The sequence below is a fragment of the Chlorocebus sabaeus genome, chromosome 22, assembly GCF_047675955.1.
Source record: "Chlorocebus sabaeus isolate Y175 chromosome 22, mChlSab1.0.hap1, whole genome shotgun sequence".
Classification (NCBI taxonomy): Eukaryota; Metazoa; Chordata; class Mammalia; order Primates; family Cercopithecidae; genus Chlorocebus; species Chlorocebus sabaeus.
In genome coordinates this window covers 46457475-46472712 of record NC_132925.1, presented here as the reverse complement: position 1 = coordinate 46472712, position 15238 = coordinate 46457475, and the positions used below count along the sequence as shown (strand labels likewise).

Sequence of the window (15238 nt, the reverse complement as noted above, 5' to 3'; positions counted from 1 at the left end):
GGGGTGGAGCAGGGCAGCAGTGTCAGCCCCACAATTGGGGGGTGGGGGGCACCAGGGCACCCAGGACAGAGGGTGGTCATGCTCACCAGTGTCTTGTAGTCAATCTGCTGCCGGATGAGCTTGTCCTCACTCAGGGAGTAGCGTGCCTCACCCGTGATGGCGTCGATGGGGCCCTTCTCCATCTGCTGCTTGATGGCGCAGTAGAGCATGAACAGCGGCTCCCCAGCGCACTCCTGTAGGGGAGGTGGCATAAGGCTGCAGCCAGGACCCCCAAGTCTACCCCCTACCTGCCCCTCCACCCGTCCAGTGCCAGCCATGGTGTTCCGGGCAAGGAGAAATGAGCAGCACTTCCCAACTCTTTAGGAGGCAAGTATAGCCTTAGTCCCAAAGCCCAGCACAGACTGCAAGAAAATCAGGAAACAAAACATACCCACCCCACCCTACAGATATCCCATGAAAACTAAATTACACACGAGCCAGGAGACGCCGTAGCATAGCAAGGAAAATGGCGTGGCACATGGGGCCTGCATCAAGGAGGGCCGAGGCCTGTCTATTTCACCCAGAAGTCTCCCCGGGTCTCAGCAGGATCCCCGCCCAGCCCCAGCCTCCCAGGGGCCTGCTCCCCAGGTGGAGGTGCTCAGGACAAAGCTCCCCATGGCCCGCCGCCCGTGGCACAGGCGGACCCCATACTACGCAACGTCAAGTGTGACTGTGATCCGCTGGCCTCGGAGGGACCACCCAGCTAGGCCCTCCATATTACTCTGGGACACACCTATGGTGTGTCATGGATGCTGACATACCCACCGGGGGAGGCTTGCTCACCCAGGGAGGTTCACCAGCACCCAAGCGCACAGCACAGGGCCAGCAGCACAGTCCCGGGCCCTCAGAGGGCACCTGACCACTCTGACCCCTCACCCTCTGGCTCCCCATGCTGTAGCATGAGAACTGCCTCCTCTCCCACCTCAGGGCCTTTGCAACTACTGCCTCTACAACCAGAAATTTCCCCTGGTGTCTTCATGGGCCCTTCTGGACACAACCCAATGTGCCCTTTCCAGAAAGGCTCCCAGGGAGCTCCCAGCACACGTACCCCCCCCCCCACCACCCCACTGGTCTCCCCCGCCATCTGTTGTTCTCTGAAGGAACCTGCGCACCCCTGCCAACCCCTCTGGAGTGGGAGCTGGCTGGCCTGCTCACCATACCCTACTGCCAGCACTGGCTGAGCCTGTGCATGGGACATCACAGACACTTGCTAGACGAACTGAGTGAATGGAGAGCTGTCCCTGAGAAACGTTCACATCTGGGCTGGCTGAGTCGGCCACAGAGGTGAGGCCCGCCCAGAGACTAGGCACAGGGTCTGCTGCAGGCCCTGCCTGCCCAAGGGCCTTCAGGTGTGTGTGCACCTCAATGGAGGGGCAGGCTTGGCAGCCCTGCTTCCTATCCAGCCCTGGCAAACAAACAGCAGCTCTGCTCCTATAACCAGAGGCTTCAGGCACCTCGTTAGCATCTGCGGTAATTAGAGAGACAGCTGTTAAGACCATCCCAGACCTTCCAACAACATGCCTGTCTTTGAAACTGTTTTATTTGCAAACTTGGTTTCATTAAGTTAGCCATGAAGGAGGAGGAAAAGGGGTGCAGATCTGGATGGAGAGCCATTAATGCAACAGGAAGACAAGAGCCTTTGAGGGTTTCCCAAAGTGAGACACCTGTCCAAGGGTTCCCAGGTCTGGCCTCAGAGAGTGAAAGGACCGCAGCTAGTCTCTGAAGGTCAGGGGAGTGCAGCTATTGGCCCAAGGTCACACAGCAAGAAACTGGAGAAGCCAAGATCCGAACCCAGATCCAGCTGACCCCAAAGCGCCTGCCCCATACAAGCCAGGTGTCCCCAGAGAAGGCTCAGGCTGAGCCGGGCATTTACACTCAACCCAGGCAGCAGGCCCCACCCCACTCCACCTACTTCTTCAGCCAGGCCAGCCTGGAGGCTGCAAAGCAGGTTCCAAGAGCTCAGAGGCCAGGGAAGAGGAAGGCCCAGTCCTTTTCTTGTTGTAGCCTCAATCTCTTGTGCAGTGATGGGGGAAAAGGAAGACCTCAGACTCCTCCCAGCACCAGTCAGGAATGTGCAAAAACTGCCCAACAAAAAGTGCCACTTTTTTAATAGAAGGATAATACAGGCAGTTCCAGAAATGACATTACCACAAGCACTTCTCCATGGTGGGCATGGGGAGGTGGGAGGATCAAACCAGATCCCTACCCCACACCACATAAATAAAAATCATTTCTCAGTGGAACACATAAGCTTGAAAAGATGGGAAGTGTGTATGTTAAAAAGTTCCTGGGTGCGGTGGCTCACACCTGTAATCCCAGCACTTTGGGAGGCTGAAGTGGGTGGATCACCTGAGGTCAGGAGTTTGAGACTAGCCTGACCAACATGGAGAACCCTGGTCTCTCTACTACAAATACAAAATTAACCTGGCGTGGTGGCACATGCCTGTAATCCCAGCTACTCGGGAGGCTGAGGCAGGAGAATCGCTTGAACCAGAGAGGTGGAGGTTGCAGTGAGCCAAGATCGCGCCATTGTTCTCAGCCTGGGCAACAACAGTGAAACTCCGTCTCAAAAACAAAAAATAAAAATTCCTATAATCTAAAAGAAATGACCGTAGTAAAATAAGCAAAGGGTAAAAATGGACATTTACAAACTTGGCTTCAAAGAAAAAATAAAAGCAGCCAATCAAATATGTAAAAAGATGTCCAAGGTTTGTTAAAGAAATGCCAACTAAGGCAACAACCTACCAGTGTGTACTTTTCAAATGGGCAGAGGTGAAAAAGATCAATAAGACAAGTGCTATCCCAGGCCTGGGTAAGATTCTCAGATGATGAACTGGTACATTTGCAACGTTTTTTGGTAGGATAATGCAGCAGCATATATTACAATGAAAAATGAGTGTGCCTGATCACCTGCACTCACTCTTCTGGAAAGGCACTTAAACAGGACCAGGCAAGCAGAGACAACTGCATCCAAATCCAAGCTGTGCAGCCCTGGCCATCAGCTTAAACAAATGATGAAATGGCCACACCATGGAACATTATGCAGTTGATAAAAACACAAGGAAAGCATTTGTGTGCTCAACCGCAAAGGTGGGCCTAACACTATGGCCAAGGTGAGGACAGAGGGGGAGCGAGGCACAGTGAAAATTGTGGTACTGAAAAAATTTAAAACTCTCTAATGAGAAAAAAGGTCTGATACTAACCTTCATCTTAATATTAAAAAGCATAGTCTATTCATATTTGCTTCAGTTCAGACCCCAGCCTGGGAGGACAGGCACCAAAACTCTGGTGGTCATTACCACCAGAACCGCAGAGGGGAGGGGAGCTCACCCCTCCATCCTCCCTTCCAGGTTGTTTACATGTGCTAAAATGTCATGGGTTACTTTTGTAGTTAAAGTTTTTGTTTCTAAAGACAGCAAGGAATGAAAAGTATTTGGGTTGTTTAAAAAGAGTTTGTGTTCTCAAAGTTCATCCATGTTGTGGCATGTCAGAATTTCCTTCCTTTTTAAGGCAGACTACTATCTCATTGTATGCACAGACCACATTTTGCTTATTCATTCATCTGTTGATGGACACCTGGATTGCTTCCCCATTAAGCTGATGAAATTAAGCCAGCCACGAAAGGACAAACAATGCATGATTCCAGTCATATGAGGTCCCTAGAGCTGTCAGATTCACAGAGACAGAGAGTAGAATGGTTCCAGGGGCTGGGGAGGAAGGAACAAGGAGTGGGTGTTCAATGGGGACAGAGTTTCAGTTTTACAAGATGAAGACTCATGGAGCAGGTGGCCATGGCCAACACTGCTATAAATGCATCCAATACCACTCAACTGTGCACTTAAAAATGGTTAAGATGGTAAATTTTATGTCATGTGTATTTCACCATAACAAATTTTTTTAAGTTTGTGGCACACTAAAAAGAAATAAGCTATCAAGCTATGAAAATAAATAAAGGAACCTTCAAAGTAGATTACAAAGTGAAGGGAGCCAGCTGGAAAAGGCTACAGTAATAGTGCACGATTCCACTATGTGACATCTAGAAAAGGCACAACTTATGGAGACAATGAAATCAATGGGTGCCAGGGGCTCAGGGGGAGGGAGAGATGACAGGTGAGCTTGGGGGATTTTTAGGGCAGCGACACTATTCTGTGTGATGCTCTAACGGTGGATACATGGCATCGTACATTCATCCAAACTCACAGAATGCAGAGCACCACGAGTGAGCCCGCGTGGAAATGAGGGGCACTGGGTGGTGAAGATGTGTCCTGGCAGGTTCATTGACTGGACCAAATGCACCCCTCTCCTAAGGATGCTGACAGTGGGGAGACTGTGCATATGTGGGAGCAGCAGGTGCATGGGAAATCTCTGTATCTTCTGCTCAATTTTACTGTGAATCTGAAACTGCTCTAAACAATAACATCTATCTTAAAAAAGACAAAAACAAAAAAAACCCCAGATATGGTGGCAAAAAAAAAAAGTCACTGGCTGGCTATGTGGACGGAAACAGCCCTGGGCCCATCTCAGTCCCATCCAGGGGGTGCCCAGCTCCAGCATGGCTGTCTCTCAGCCTCGGGCCATGTCCTTGCACCCAGTACATGCCCTCCCTTGCATATATAGGGGTCCTCCTAGAACTGGAGGAGGGCAGTGATGACCTAAGGAGATCTAACAGCTCCTGGCCCCTGCCTGCCCCTTGCACTGGGACCCCACTAATAACAAGGTGGGCTGGGGTCATGGGCATGGGCTGTGAAACCCCCAACACACAGCCCGCACCCCCTGTACCTGCACCACCCCCACCTAAATGGTCACCCCTGCCTCCCTCCTCCCTGTGTCCCCTTCTTATGGCTCCCTTGGCCAAGACTGGCCTCCCTCTCCCTTCCTCCACTGCCCACACTTCCCTCAGCACCTGTCCTAAATGTCCCCAGCTCTCCATGGAACTCCCGATCCGGCCTGAGGATAACCCCTCCACAGCGCCCCACTGCCACCCTCTCTGCTTATAGCACCCTGTGGGGACACACTCTGCACTGGCTGAGGCTGCCCCCTGTATCCTGGCATGAAAGATAATCCACACCCAACGTCAGTGCTTACAGGCATTTGCTGCCCTGAGCCCTGTCTCTGTGGGTGTGGAGAATTGGGATCAGATGGGGAGCCAGGTGAGCGGGGCCCTCTTCACCTCACCCGGGGCGCCTGCTGCTTTAGGCTCACAGAGCCCAGCTCACCCAGCGTGCACACATCTATGCAGTCTTCATAGAACTGTACTTTCTACAGGACATGCACGACTTTGTGTTACCTGCTTCCAGTTCTGCCTAAGGATGTTATAATCTACTGGGCACTTGCTATGTGCCAGGGACTGCTATATACACGTAAATGTCCCACCTCCAGAGATGACCTAGGACAGACAAGCCCTTACCCTGCCTATCCCACCTGGCACCTTCTCCTCAGTAGCCTCTTCTGCCTGGGACTCTTTTCCCTCTCCCGGCCTGGTCTTCAGACCTCTGCTCGAATCCCACCCTCCCTGCTCAGCTCTGCCCCATGGCCTGTCTGCTGTATTTCCTATCCAGTGTCTCTCTCCACAGCGAGGATGCCCAGCCAGGACTCCGCTCTGTGCAGGGATCTGTGTGCCGATCACCTGAGTTCAGCAGTATCTGGCTGCAGGAGGCCTGAAAGCCCCACGGGCCAGTGGAGACAGATATGCCATCCCTGGATTCCATAAGGAAACCAGGAGAATCGAACCCAGGCAGTCAGCGCCAGCTCCCACCCTCAATCACTGGGCTACACTGTCAGTCACCCTCAACCACAGAGCAGCGACAGGGACCACTAAAGCCAGGCGAGGAGCATGCACTTCACCATGCATACACTGGGCCCCTCCCACCTCTCAGGAGTGGGCTAACCAGGCCTTCAGACTTTCCAAGAGAAGCCAGATACCCGAGTCTGTATAAGTTCCAACACTGGAAGTGCAGACAGCAATTCAACTGCTTACAGCCCAGTTAAAGCCCACCCAGATCCCCATCCAGCCTGGGCCCCGGTCTGCAGTCTCTGGCCTACACCCTATTCCTGTTCTGAAAATGGCAGCGTCCCTCTGCTGGGGGGTTGGAGGGGCTTGAATGGACAGCACAGGGGAAGCCCAGTGCGGCCACCTGTCCCCATGATAGGTGGTGGACTAGAGCCTTCAGGCACCCCCAGGCTGGCCCCACGCCGGGTGCTGGACTCTCAGAGGCCCCTGCCCAGGGTGCCCCCACCCTCCTGAGCCCAGGTCAGCTGTGGGCACTGAGAGCCTGTATCTGAACTCCCACACCTACCTTGGTGGGCCGTGCAAGGGCCTGACAGCCTCAGAAGGAGGGAGGAGGGAGCTGGGAGCCAGAAGCCGGGAGCAGCTGCATGTCCAGGGGCCTAGGCCTGAGCCAGAACTCGACCAAGACCCCACCTGCTGTCATTCTCCAGCACCTCCCACTGATCCCCACCTCTCTCCATTTTCCCCTCCCACTGTTCAATTGCCTCTGACACTTGCTTCCTCCCGCCTCTGCTTACCTTGAGGAACTTATACAAGAGGAAGGTGAACCAGTTGGTTAGCATCTTCTCTGCCACTGACTCAGTCCTGGGGGGCACAGAATATGGGCAGAGTGGTGTCATTCCAGCTGTCCAGCAGGCACAGGGCCCCTGCAGGCCTCACCCACCGATCCCACCCCACCCTGCCCCGCTTCCTGCAGCACCGAAGGTCAGGTCTCGAAAGGCACCCACATGAGTGGGCAGCAGGGACTTCTGGGGCTGCCATGGAGACCCCAGCCCTTCACCCAGAACCCCGGCCTGTAAGTATGAAGACTCAAGCCTGGGTCCTCACTATCAGTACCTAGGGAGGTGGCAGCTGAGCCTCAGAGGCCAGGTGAGTCCCCCCACCCCTGCCCAGTGGGAACCGCCACAGCAGTGTCTCTGGGCCTGCTAGGCCGGCCTGTCCAAAGCTGGAGGCATGGGCCTGCCTCCCCCAATCCCAGTGCCCCCAGGCTCACCGGCGCAGTAGCAGCTTGGGGTGGTTCTTGCTCTCCAGGTTCTTCTCGATGAGGTCGGAAAGCAGCTGCTTGAGCACGCCCGTGGCATATTCCATCTCGCCCTGCAGGGCCGTCATGATGAGCGAGGCCACGTTCCCGCGGTCGCGCATGGAGAAGCTGCGCTGTGCCTCCAGCGTGCGGATGAAGGTCAGCAGGAAGTGCTTCTTGGTCAGGAGTTGCCCGAACAGTGTCAGCGACTTCTCCACATTGGCCTGCACCTGAGGGAGCACACGGAGCTCAGACCACAGAGGAGCACCCAGCCCCAGCCCCAGCCCCCAAGCTGACCGGTGAGGGGCTGTCCAGGCCTGGCTGGTATGGCAGGGCCCCATCAGAGGACAGGCCTGGAAGGCAAGTGACAAGTTGCCCTGACTCCTCAGCTCAGCGGGTCATTCCCAAGCTTCACCTGTCCTTAGCAAAATGGACATGACCTGGGTGCTGCCACCACTGTCTGTTGCCATCAGGGCAGCTCTGGCCACAAAGTCCCTGCGGCAGCCTGAGAAGCCCACCACAAGCCAACATGACAAAGGTGTTAGCAGTGCGGCTGGGTGGAGAATGAGAGGGGCTCCTCACACCACCCACTCCATGGCTGGGCCCTTTGAACAGCAACCCCCACAGCTGGCCTGCAACAGCTCAAAGGGAGTCCAACTCAATGCCCCCATACACTGGGAACCAGGAGTGCAAGTCTACCATCTCCCTCCGCCTTGACAATGATAACCAATGCACAATCAGCCTCTGCATATCATGGATGAGGACACAAGGTTGGAGACAGGAAGAGGTTTGATTAGGGCCACACTGCAGGTAGGAAAAAGGAGTGGAGTAGAGGCACAGCTGGTTCCAGGGCCCCTACTCTCTTTCTCTCGTTCATACTAAGGTTTATCAGGGCAAGATGTTCCCTATTAGGCAAAGCCCAGAGCCACCAGTGATACCAGGCTCCCAGCCAAGGCCAACAGGTATCAGGCAGACAGGTAATGGCCCAGGTAGAACACACACAGTCACGGCTCAAAGAGACAGTCTGACAGACACAGCAAATGGAGGCACTGAGAGAGAGATACAACCTGGGGAAGCTGTGGAGCCCCGCGTGGCAGCAAGCCCAGGAACAGGATGGCAGCACTCAGCCACATGCAGCCCCAGGGCCCAAGGTGGGAAGGCCTGCTCAGTATCAGCTCAAAAGGGACTATCCACCAACAGAGCCACCACAGGGGACATGGGCTCCCCAACATCCAAGTCACATGGTGGGGGGTGCCCTCAGCTGGAGAGTGTGACCGAGCTGACCTGCTGAGTCCCTGGCTGTGGCTCGCCGAGGACTGGCTCCTAGCCTGCCTGCCACTGGGGGCCCTTTGGGGACGTGGGAGCTAGCCCTCTTTTCCCTCACCAGGCCGCTGCCAAGGTCCACGGGGCAAAGCCCTACTCTCTGAGGCCCTGGTGCTATGCCAGCCACACGCTCCCATCCCAAACTGCCATAGCCGACTTCATCAGCCACCCGCACCTCCCAGCACACGGCCCCTGCCCAGCGAGGCTTCGCATCCAGAACCACCTAGCAGACCAGGCCAGCGGAGCCGTAGGTGGGACCCCCCGCAGAGGCAGGGCCCAAGGGGCAGCCACTGGAGAGGTGCCAGAAGCCCAGGCTGACAAATGGTTTGCTGAGATGAGGCCTGGCATCCCATGCAGGCCATGGGGCCAGAGCCTCCTCCTGCCCTCTGGAGGTACTTCATGGAGCAGAGCCACACTGGCCATTCCCCTGCCCCGGCCCCAGGGCTGAGGGCCCCATTGTGCTGGCCTGGTCTTGGTTCTGCCTCCTAGCACCTGCTCCCCACTCGGCTGAGCCCAGAGCCCTGCAGGCCTGGACCCTCCCGCAGGCCACACAGGCTGCCCCATACCATCCATCAGCACCTAAGGAGCCCCAAAGGCAGAAGATAGCAGCTGCCTCTGAGTTCCTGTGACCCCAGAGCCAGTGGTCCTACCTCCATCTCCTTGAGCACAGGGTGGTCCTCAATCCCAGGAAAGAGCACCCGCATGGCGTATGTCCGGTAGTCGAGGAAGGGGATGCCGGCACCATCCAGGTCGTTGGTCAGCTCATGGATGTCTGTTTGCAGCTCTGCAAAGGCTGTGGCCAGATGTGGCATCAGGGGCAGCATGCCCTGGTGGCCCTGCTCCATGCCCCAACCCTCCCACTCTAGGGGCCTACATCAAATCCTGGCTCTGACACTTACTGGTTTCATGATCTTAAGGAAACTACTGTGACTCTCCGTCCCCCAGCTACTACAGCCCTAGCACAGGCATAGTAACTCTCCTCTGTGAGCTTCCCACAGGATCAAGCAAGACAAGGGCAGAGAAAGCATCAGCACCAGGGGCAGGCTGGGCGGGGCCTCCTGCATCTCAGACACTGGCAGTTAAGCGTAGAGCAGCTTTGGAGTTCGGGCTCCTTCCAACCGCTGGGAGGTGCTGGGGTGTGGCCAGGGGTGAGGTCCCAGGGCTGCAGGCTGTCCCCAAGCCCCCACACCACTGCATGCACATCTCGGGCCTGGTGTGCACTCAGTGTGGCTCACTCTGCTCAGGGCCAGCTCTGCCTCTGTCAGGAACAAGGGCAGGCAGGGCAGTGAAGCCCCTGACAGAACATTCCAGAGCTGTGAGGTGTCAGCCCTGCAGCAGCCCGAGGATCACACTATCTGATCAGAAGCCAGAGGAGTGCCAGACAGGCTCTGGGGGACATCTGACAGGTTTAATTAAGAGCTGGAGCCTTCGTCTCCTGGGCACTGCTGCCAGGCATCTAGTTATCTGCACCTGGCTGGCCTGGAGCAGCCGCCAGCCACCGCATCCACACATGCCAGCCTCACCAGACAGCCAGCCTCAGCAGGTGGGAGCACAAGGGAGGCCCAGGCCACCTGCCTCCCACCTGGCCCCGACACACACCTGCCTCTGGTCCCACCAGGACTGCCCAAGAGGTAGGGCCACCCTCAGCCCACCACAGGGCCATGTAGGTTTGTCTGGGACTGAGAGGGCTCCCAGGATGCAGAACTTTGCATTTTAAGACTGGCTGAGTCCTGTGCAAACAAAACACCCCATCCCAATAGAGTCCCAGTGGAGTTCATGACAACCCCATGCTGGACCACATGGCTAAGGTCCTCCACTGCAGCAGCAGCACTCCTAGTATCTGCCCCCTAGAGCCCTGAACATGTGTGAGTTACTATCTGCAAATGCTCAAAGTCTCGCCCAACATGGAACAGATTTCTGCCACTCACACCTGCCATGGATCAGGAGGATGGTGTAGCCTGACTCCCCCTATAGACATATCAAGGACAAAGGTCAGCTCAGGCCAAGATCTCTGTGTGCCCAGGGACTGCCAAAGCACAAGGGCTCCCCATTGCTGCACGGCGGAAGCACCCCTCTCTGCTGCTCCACTGGCACCAGCCAACCCACCACCACTCCCAGTGCCTGGGGAAGTAGGCACTGTCACTGTGCTCACTCTACAGATGACAAGACTGAGGCACAGAAAGGTAAATAGCCACCCCCAGCCTTATAGCCCAGCTGGGATACAAACGCAAACAGTCTAGCTCTGAGTTCTGTGTCACAAGCAGCACCCCGAGGATGTGGTACCTGCTGCAGGGCCAGGCCCTGGTCAGGCACCCACCCATGGCCCTGGGACCAGGCCTGGCACAGCAAGGCTATCAGGAACATTGTAAACTGAGCCAAAGCAGTGTGGGGGTGGTGGGAGGTAGGTGTGGGGATGGGCCAGGGCCTGGTTTGGAGGTGGCAGCTGCCCCAGTGAGCCCCAGCCCCAACAGACCTTCCTTGCATTCGAGGGCCACGCGGGACTCCAGGTTGTCCATCTGGAGCTGCAGCCGCTTTAGTGTGCGGTCGGCATCTCGTGACTTGCGCTTGTAGGCGATGAGCACAGCCACGATGACCAGCAGTAGTAGACCCCCACCCCCACCGATGCCCACGATCGCAGGCAGCGTCAGCAGGCTGTCCGAGTACACCTGCAGTGTCCCTGGTGAGAACTCGAAGCCGCCAGCCCGCACCTGCCGGTGGGTGGAGGCCACTCAGGAGCCACCCATGCTTTCCACAAAGCTTGGGAGCCCCTCTCGATGGGCAAGACCCCCACACACACCTGCCTGTGGGCAAGGTCCCACCGACAGGGGCACAGAGTGGTCAGCAGGGTGACACTGGGACCCAGGGCAGGTGCCTGTCCAGTCAGGGCAGCACTGGCATGGCAAGGGCTCAGGGTGGGTAGGCAGTCTGGGGGGCTCAAGGAGGTAGCAGGCTGAGGGCTAAGGCAGGGCCTGCACTGGAACTGAGCACCCTCTGAGCTAGGGGTGAATCTGGGGCAAGGTCAGAGCTGGGGCTGTGCTAGTGGGTCAGGGTCCACAGGTGGGGCATGGCTCTCCCAGCTCCGCACCCCCGGTGGACAGACGCACCGTGACTTTGTGCTGCCCTGTGAGGTTGGGCGCCTCGCACAGCAGTTGCGTCTCCGACACGGTAAGGGTGCAGGGTGTGGAGCCGATGAGCACTGTGTAGTTGAGTCGGGAGTTGCCGGGTGCAGGTGGCAAGAGGTTCCGGCCCTGTAGGAGGTGGGGGTGAGCCAGAGCCCAGGACGAGGGGCCTCCTCCCTGGCACGGCCCAGCCTATGGGCAACGGTGACCCACCTTGAGGATGAGTGGGGAGCTGGGCTTCAGCTCCAGCAGGCCAGTGGGACTGAGTGGCTCCAGTACGGGGTCAGGGTAGTAGAGGAAAGAGGTGGAGTTGAGCACAAGCAGGGAGCGCACGTTGTCCATGACAAAGCCCAGCTCATCCGGTCGCTCCCCCAGCTCCGGTGGGCTGCGCACAGGGTTGGCCACAGACGGGGCGCGGCATACCATGGTGGTGTCATTGTACACCAGGCAGCCCTGGAGACACAGGGTAGGGATGCTGGGCGGGACCTCCCCGAGTGGCCTGGCAACTCCCAGTGACAGAGCCCCTGGCCTGGGGGCTGCCTGCTCCCTGCATAGATGATGCCAGGTACCAGCAGGGCAGGTCCTGGGCCACCCACCCCACATGGACCAGGGACATGTGGCCTGAAGGAGAGGTGTGCACAGCCAGCAGCCCAGAGCCAGACCTTCCACCCGCCAAGCAGGACAGGTGCCTCCCCAGGGGTCTCCAGGCACAGCCAAGATTGGCATAAGCTGAGAAGGGGCAGGGGTAGGGGCAGGGACACTAGCATTTATAGCAGGAGCTCCATCCCAGGTGAAGGCCTGGACCGAGGTGGGCAGCTGAGGGCAGGGACTCACGTTCTCCCTCTCAATGCCTCCGTACTTGGCCCGGATTCGGGGCTCACGGACAGTGGCCAGGTTGGTGCCCGTGACTGTTAGGAGGGTCCCACCACTGGAACAGAACAGGGGTGGGGGGTCACCAGATGATGCTGGGGTCCAGTGAGCTGGAAACACAGGCCACAGCTCAGCCAGGCAAAGCCTGCCTTCCCCAAAGATAGGAAACAGGTAAAAGCTCTTGGCAAGGGGTGCTTCCCAGCAGGACAGTACCCAGCATGCAGGAGGGCCACTACCAAGTGCCTGGTGGAAGAGCTCCCAGCTTGGCGCTGCTCTCAACAGCTGGGGACAGGGAATGGGTGTTGCTGGGCCCTACCTGTTGATGCTCCACTCGGGGTCGATCCTCAGGATGGTGGGGTCCTCGGTGTAGTTGTACTTCACCTCGGGGTTGGTGAGCTGGGCGCGGTTGATGTTGATAATGATGGGAGCGCTGCCAGGGCTCTGCCCGGGGGGTGTCAGGCACCGGATCTCACGGGAGTTCCTCCTGGAGGTGCCCAAGTGGGACAGTGAGGAGCACACAGGCGGAACTCAGGCAGGTGGAATGTGGATGCATTGAGGAACAGTGGGCAGGGTGCCATCTGTCACAGGTACTGCCTTGGGTAGCTGCATACTATCACTGCTACTTTCCCTCCCGGGACTGTGTATGTCTGTCCTACCCTCGCCCTGGCTCCCAGCCCCTTCAGGCCCCCACTGTTGCCCAGCCTGGCATTTGGGACCTGGTCTGCTGCCTCTCCAGGTCTGCTTTCATCACAGCCTCCCTGTCGCCCACACCCACTCCAGATGACCCTGGCCAGGGCTCCACACCCACCAGGCCTCTGCCTCCCCAGAGGCAGTGAGCAGCAGGCCCACCCCACACATGCCAGGCTGGGAGGTAGGCTCACGCTGCCCTCCCTCTGTCCCTGGGGAGGGCCGGAGAGACTAAGCCCTGGCCTGACCTTCCCTGCCTGTCCCAGGGCCACCCTCACTCAGCCTGTGCTCCAAGTGCTGGGAGCCGAGTGCCCATTCCTACTACCCTGGGCCAGGCAGACACCTTCCCTCTTGGCACCTGTCCCAGTGGGAAAACCTCGCCCTATCCCTGCATCCCAAGGGGCTGTGAGGAGACTAGATGAGCTGGCTCAGGTGTCATGGGGACACCCCACTGGGCAGGCAGCCGGGCATGGCCCGCACCTGGGCCCGGACCTTCAGCTCTTCCACCACTGCCAGGAGCCCCACAGCCGCCAGGCCCCCTCAGCTGCAGACACCAATGATTAGTCTGATAACGGGTAATTACCACAGGAAAATATTTAAAGGGATGTTCCATTATCATCCCTAATCTAAAATTATCCACTTCAAGCCTCAGGGCTTTTGTTAAGATTTCTGTTTTCTCTCTTAAAATTTTTTAAAAATACTTCTTATTTTGTACCCAAGGGATTCCCCATACCCACAGGGAAGAACCAAGGCAGAGGCAGCCAGGTTGCCCCGCCCCCAAAGGCAGGCCCCGCCCCGTCACCGCCCAGTCTTCCCACTCTGGAGGTAGCCTGTTTCCATGGTAACTTCCGCCTCTGGGTTTCACAGTGATCACCCCAGCCAGGCTCTCCATAGCCTCGTTGCCCAGGCAACAAGAAGGGGCATGCAACCATCTGAACCAGGAGGAGGGGCAGCCAGGCCCCCACCCCCACCTGCACCCCATACCAGGAGAAGGAGCAGGGCCGGCCACCAACCGACACAGCCACATCACTGCCTGCATTCAGGTGACTTCCCTCGATGCCAATCCAGGTGCCCCCTGACAGAGGCCCGCGGGAGGGGCTCACACGGTAGAAGGTTGGTGTCTGCAGGAAGAGGGAACTTGCTGAAGCTCTCAGGAAAGTCCCCCTGGGGCCACATGGGGACAGGCCTCACTTGGCCTGCTTACCCCTCCAGTTCCCCAGACTAGGAGCCCGCATGCCCAGGAGCTGCACTTCAGAGGCAGTACTCCCAGGTTTCTCAGGCACAGCCCAAGGTAAGCCAGGGAGCTCTGGAGCTGGCCTAGGCACAGGAGGGGAGGGGCGGCACCCAGGCCATGGAAGAGCAGTGGCAGAGCGTGCCAGAGAAGGGGTCCTGAAGAGGCACAGGAGCCCTCAGTGGCACCCTCTCAGAGCAGCAGGGAATAGGGAGAAAGGGAGGGCGGTAGACTCACCACGAAGGTGAAGCGCTTGGGTGACAAGGCGCGGTAGTGCGGTGAGCAGTCTCGCACGCACACCTCCACCAGGGCATCGTGGGCCCGCACGGAGCTGGCGTCCCCGATCTCACAGACGATCCTGTGGGCAGGTGGGCCTCAGGGGTTGCAGCTGCCCCGCCCCGTCCCGCCCCACGCACACCGAGGGCTGTACTCACTGCTCCGCACTGATGTACTCGCTCTCCACGGGGCTGCACAGCACCTTGCCCACGCGCACGCCCAGACGCACATCCTCAAACCGCAGGCCCAGGTTCTCGCCTGTGATGGTGAGCCGCGTGCCACCCTGCCTTGGGCCCGTCTCAGGGGACAGCTGCAGGAGGCAGAGGCTGGGGTACAGGCGTCCCGCCGGGAGTAGGGTTTGGGGTCGTGTGGAGCGGGGCATGGGGTGTGGGGCAGGGCTGGGGGCCCTACCTTAAGGATCTTGGGGTCGGCGCAGCGACTGCTGCCGTGACGCGCGTGCATCCAGGATGCAGGTGTGTCGGCCGCGCAGTGGTGTCGCAGGGAGCAGCGGCGCTCGGCCACGCACCATCCGCATTCGAAGCGCGGGTCGGCCTTGAGGCAGAGGCCGCAGCTCTCGCGCAGGGCCGGGCACTTGTAGAGGTGTGCTGGGGGGAGGGGTGCGGTCAGCTCGGGCCTGCCCACTGCCCACCCCGCCTGGGCGCCCA

The 15238-nt window shown here is 58.1% G+C and overlaps 1 protein-coding gene across 1 annotated transcript in view; it reads right to left on the bottom strand.

Annotated features, from left to right (window-relative positions):
* PLXNA1 (plexin A1) overlaps positions 1-15238 on the bottom strand; it is a 55315-nt gene that overhangs the window by 9244 nt on the left and 30833 nt on the right. Inside the window, exons 12-24 of the mRNA XM_038003461.2 lie at positions 14985-15178; positions 14732-14883; positions 14535-14655; positions 14051-14187; positions 12696-12863; positions 12344-12437; positions 11723-11962; positions 11495-11638; positions 10864-11098; positions 9041-9183; positions 7041-7297; positions 6565-6631; positions 87-233 (exon numbers count right to left, since the gene is read on the bottom strand). Of these exons, the coding sequence (XP_037859389.1) occupies positions 87-233; positions 6565-6631; positions 7041-7297; positions 9041-9183; positions 10864-11098; positions 11495-11638; positions 11723-11962; positions 12344-12437; positions 12696-12863; positions 14051-14187; positions 14535-14655; positions 14732-14883; positions 14985-15178 (2099 nt within the window). The remainder of the gene's footprint in view (positions 1-86; positions 234-6564; positions 6632-7040; positions 7298-9040; positions 9184-10863; positions 11099-11494; positions 11639-11722; positions 11963-12343; positions 12438-12695; positions 12864-14050; positions 14188-14534; positions 14656-14731; positions 14884-14984; positions 15179-15238) is intronic.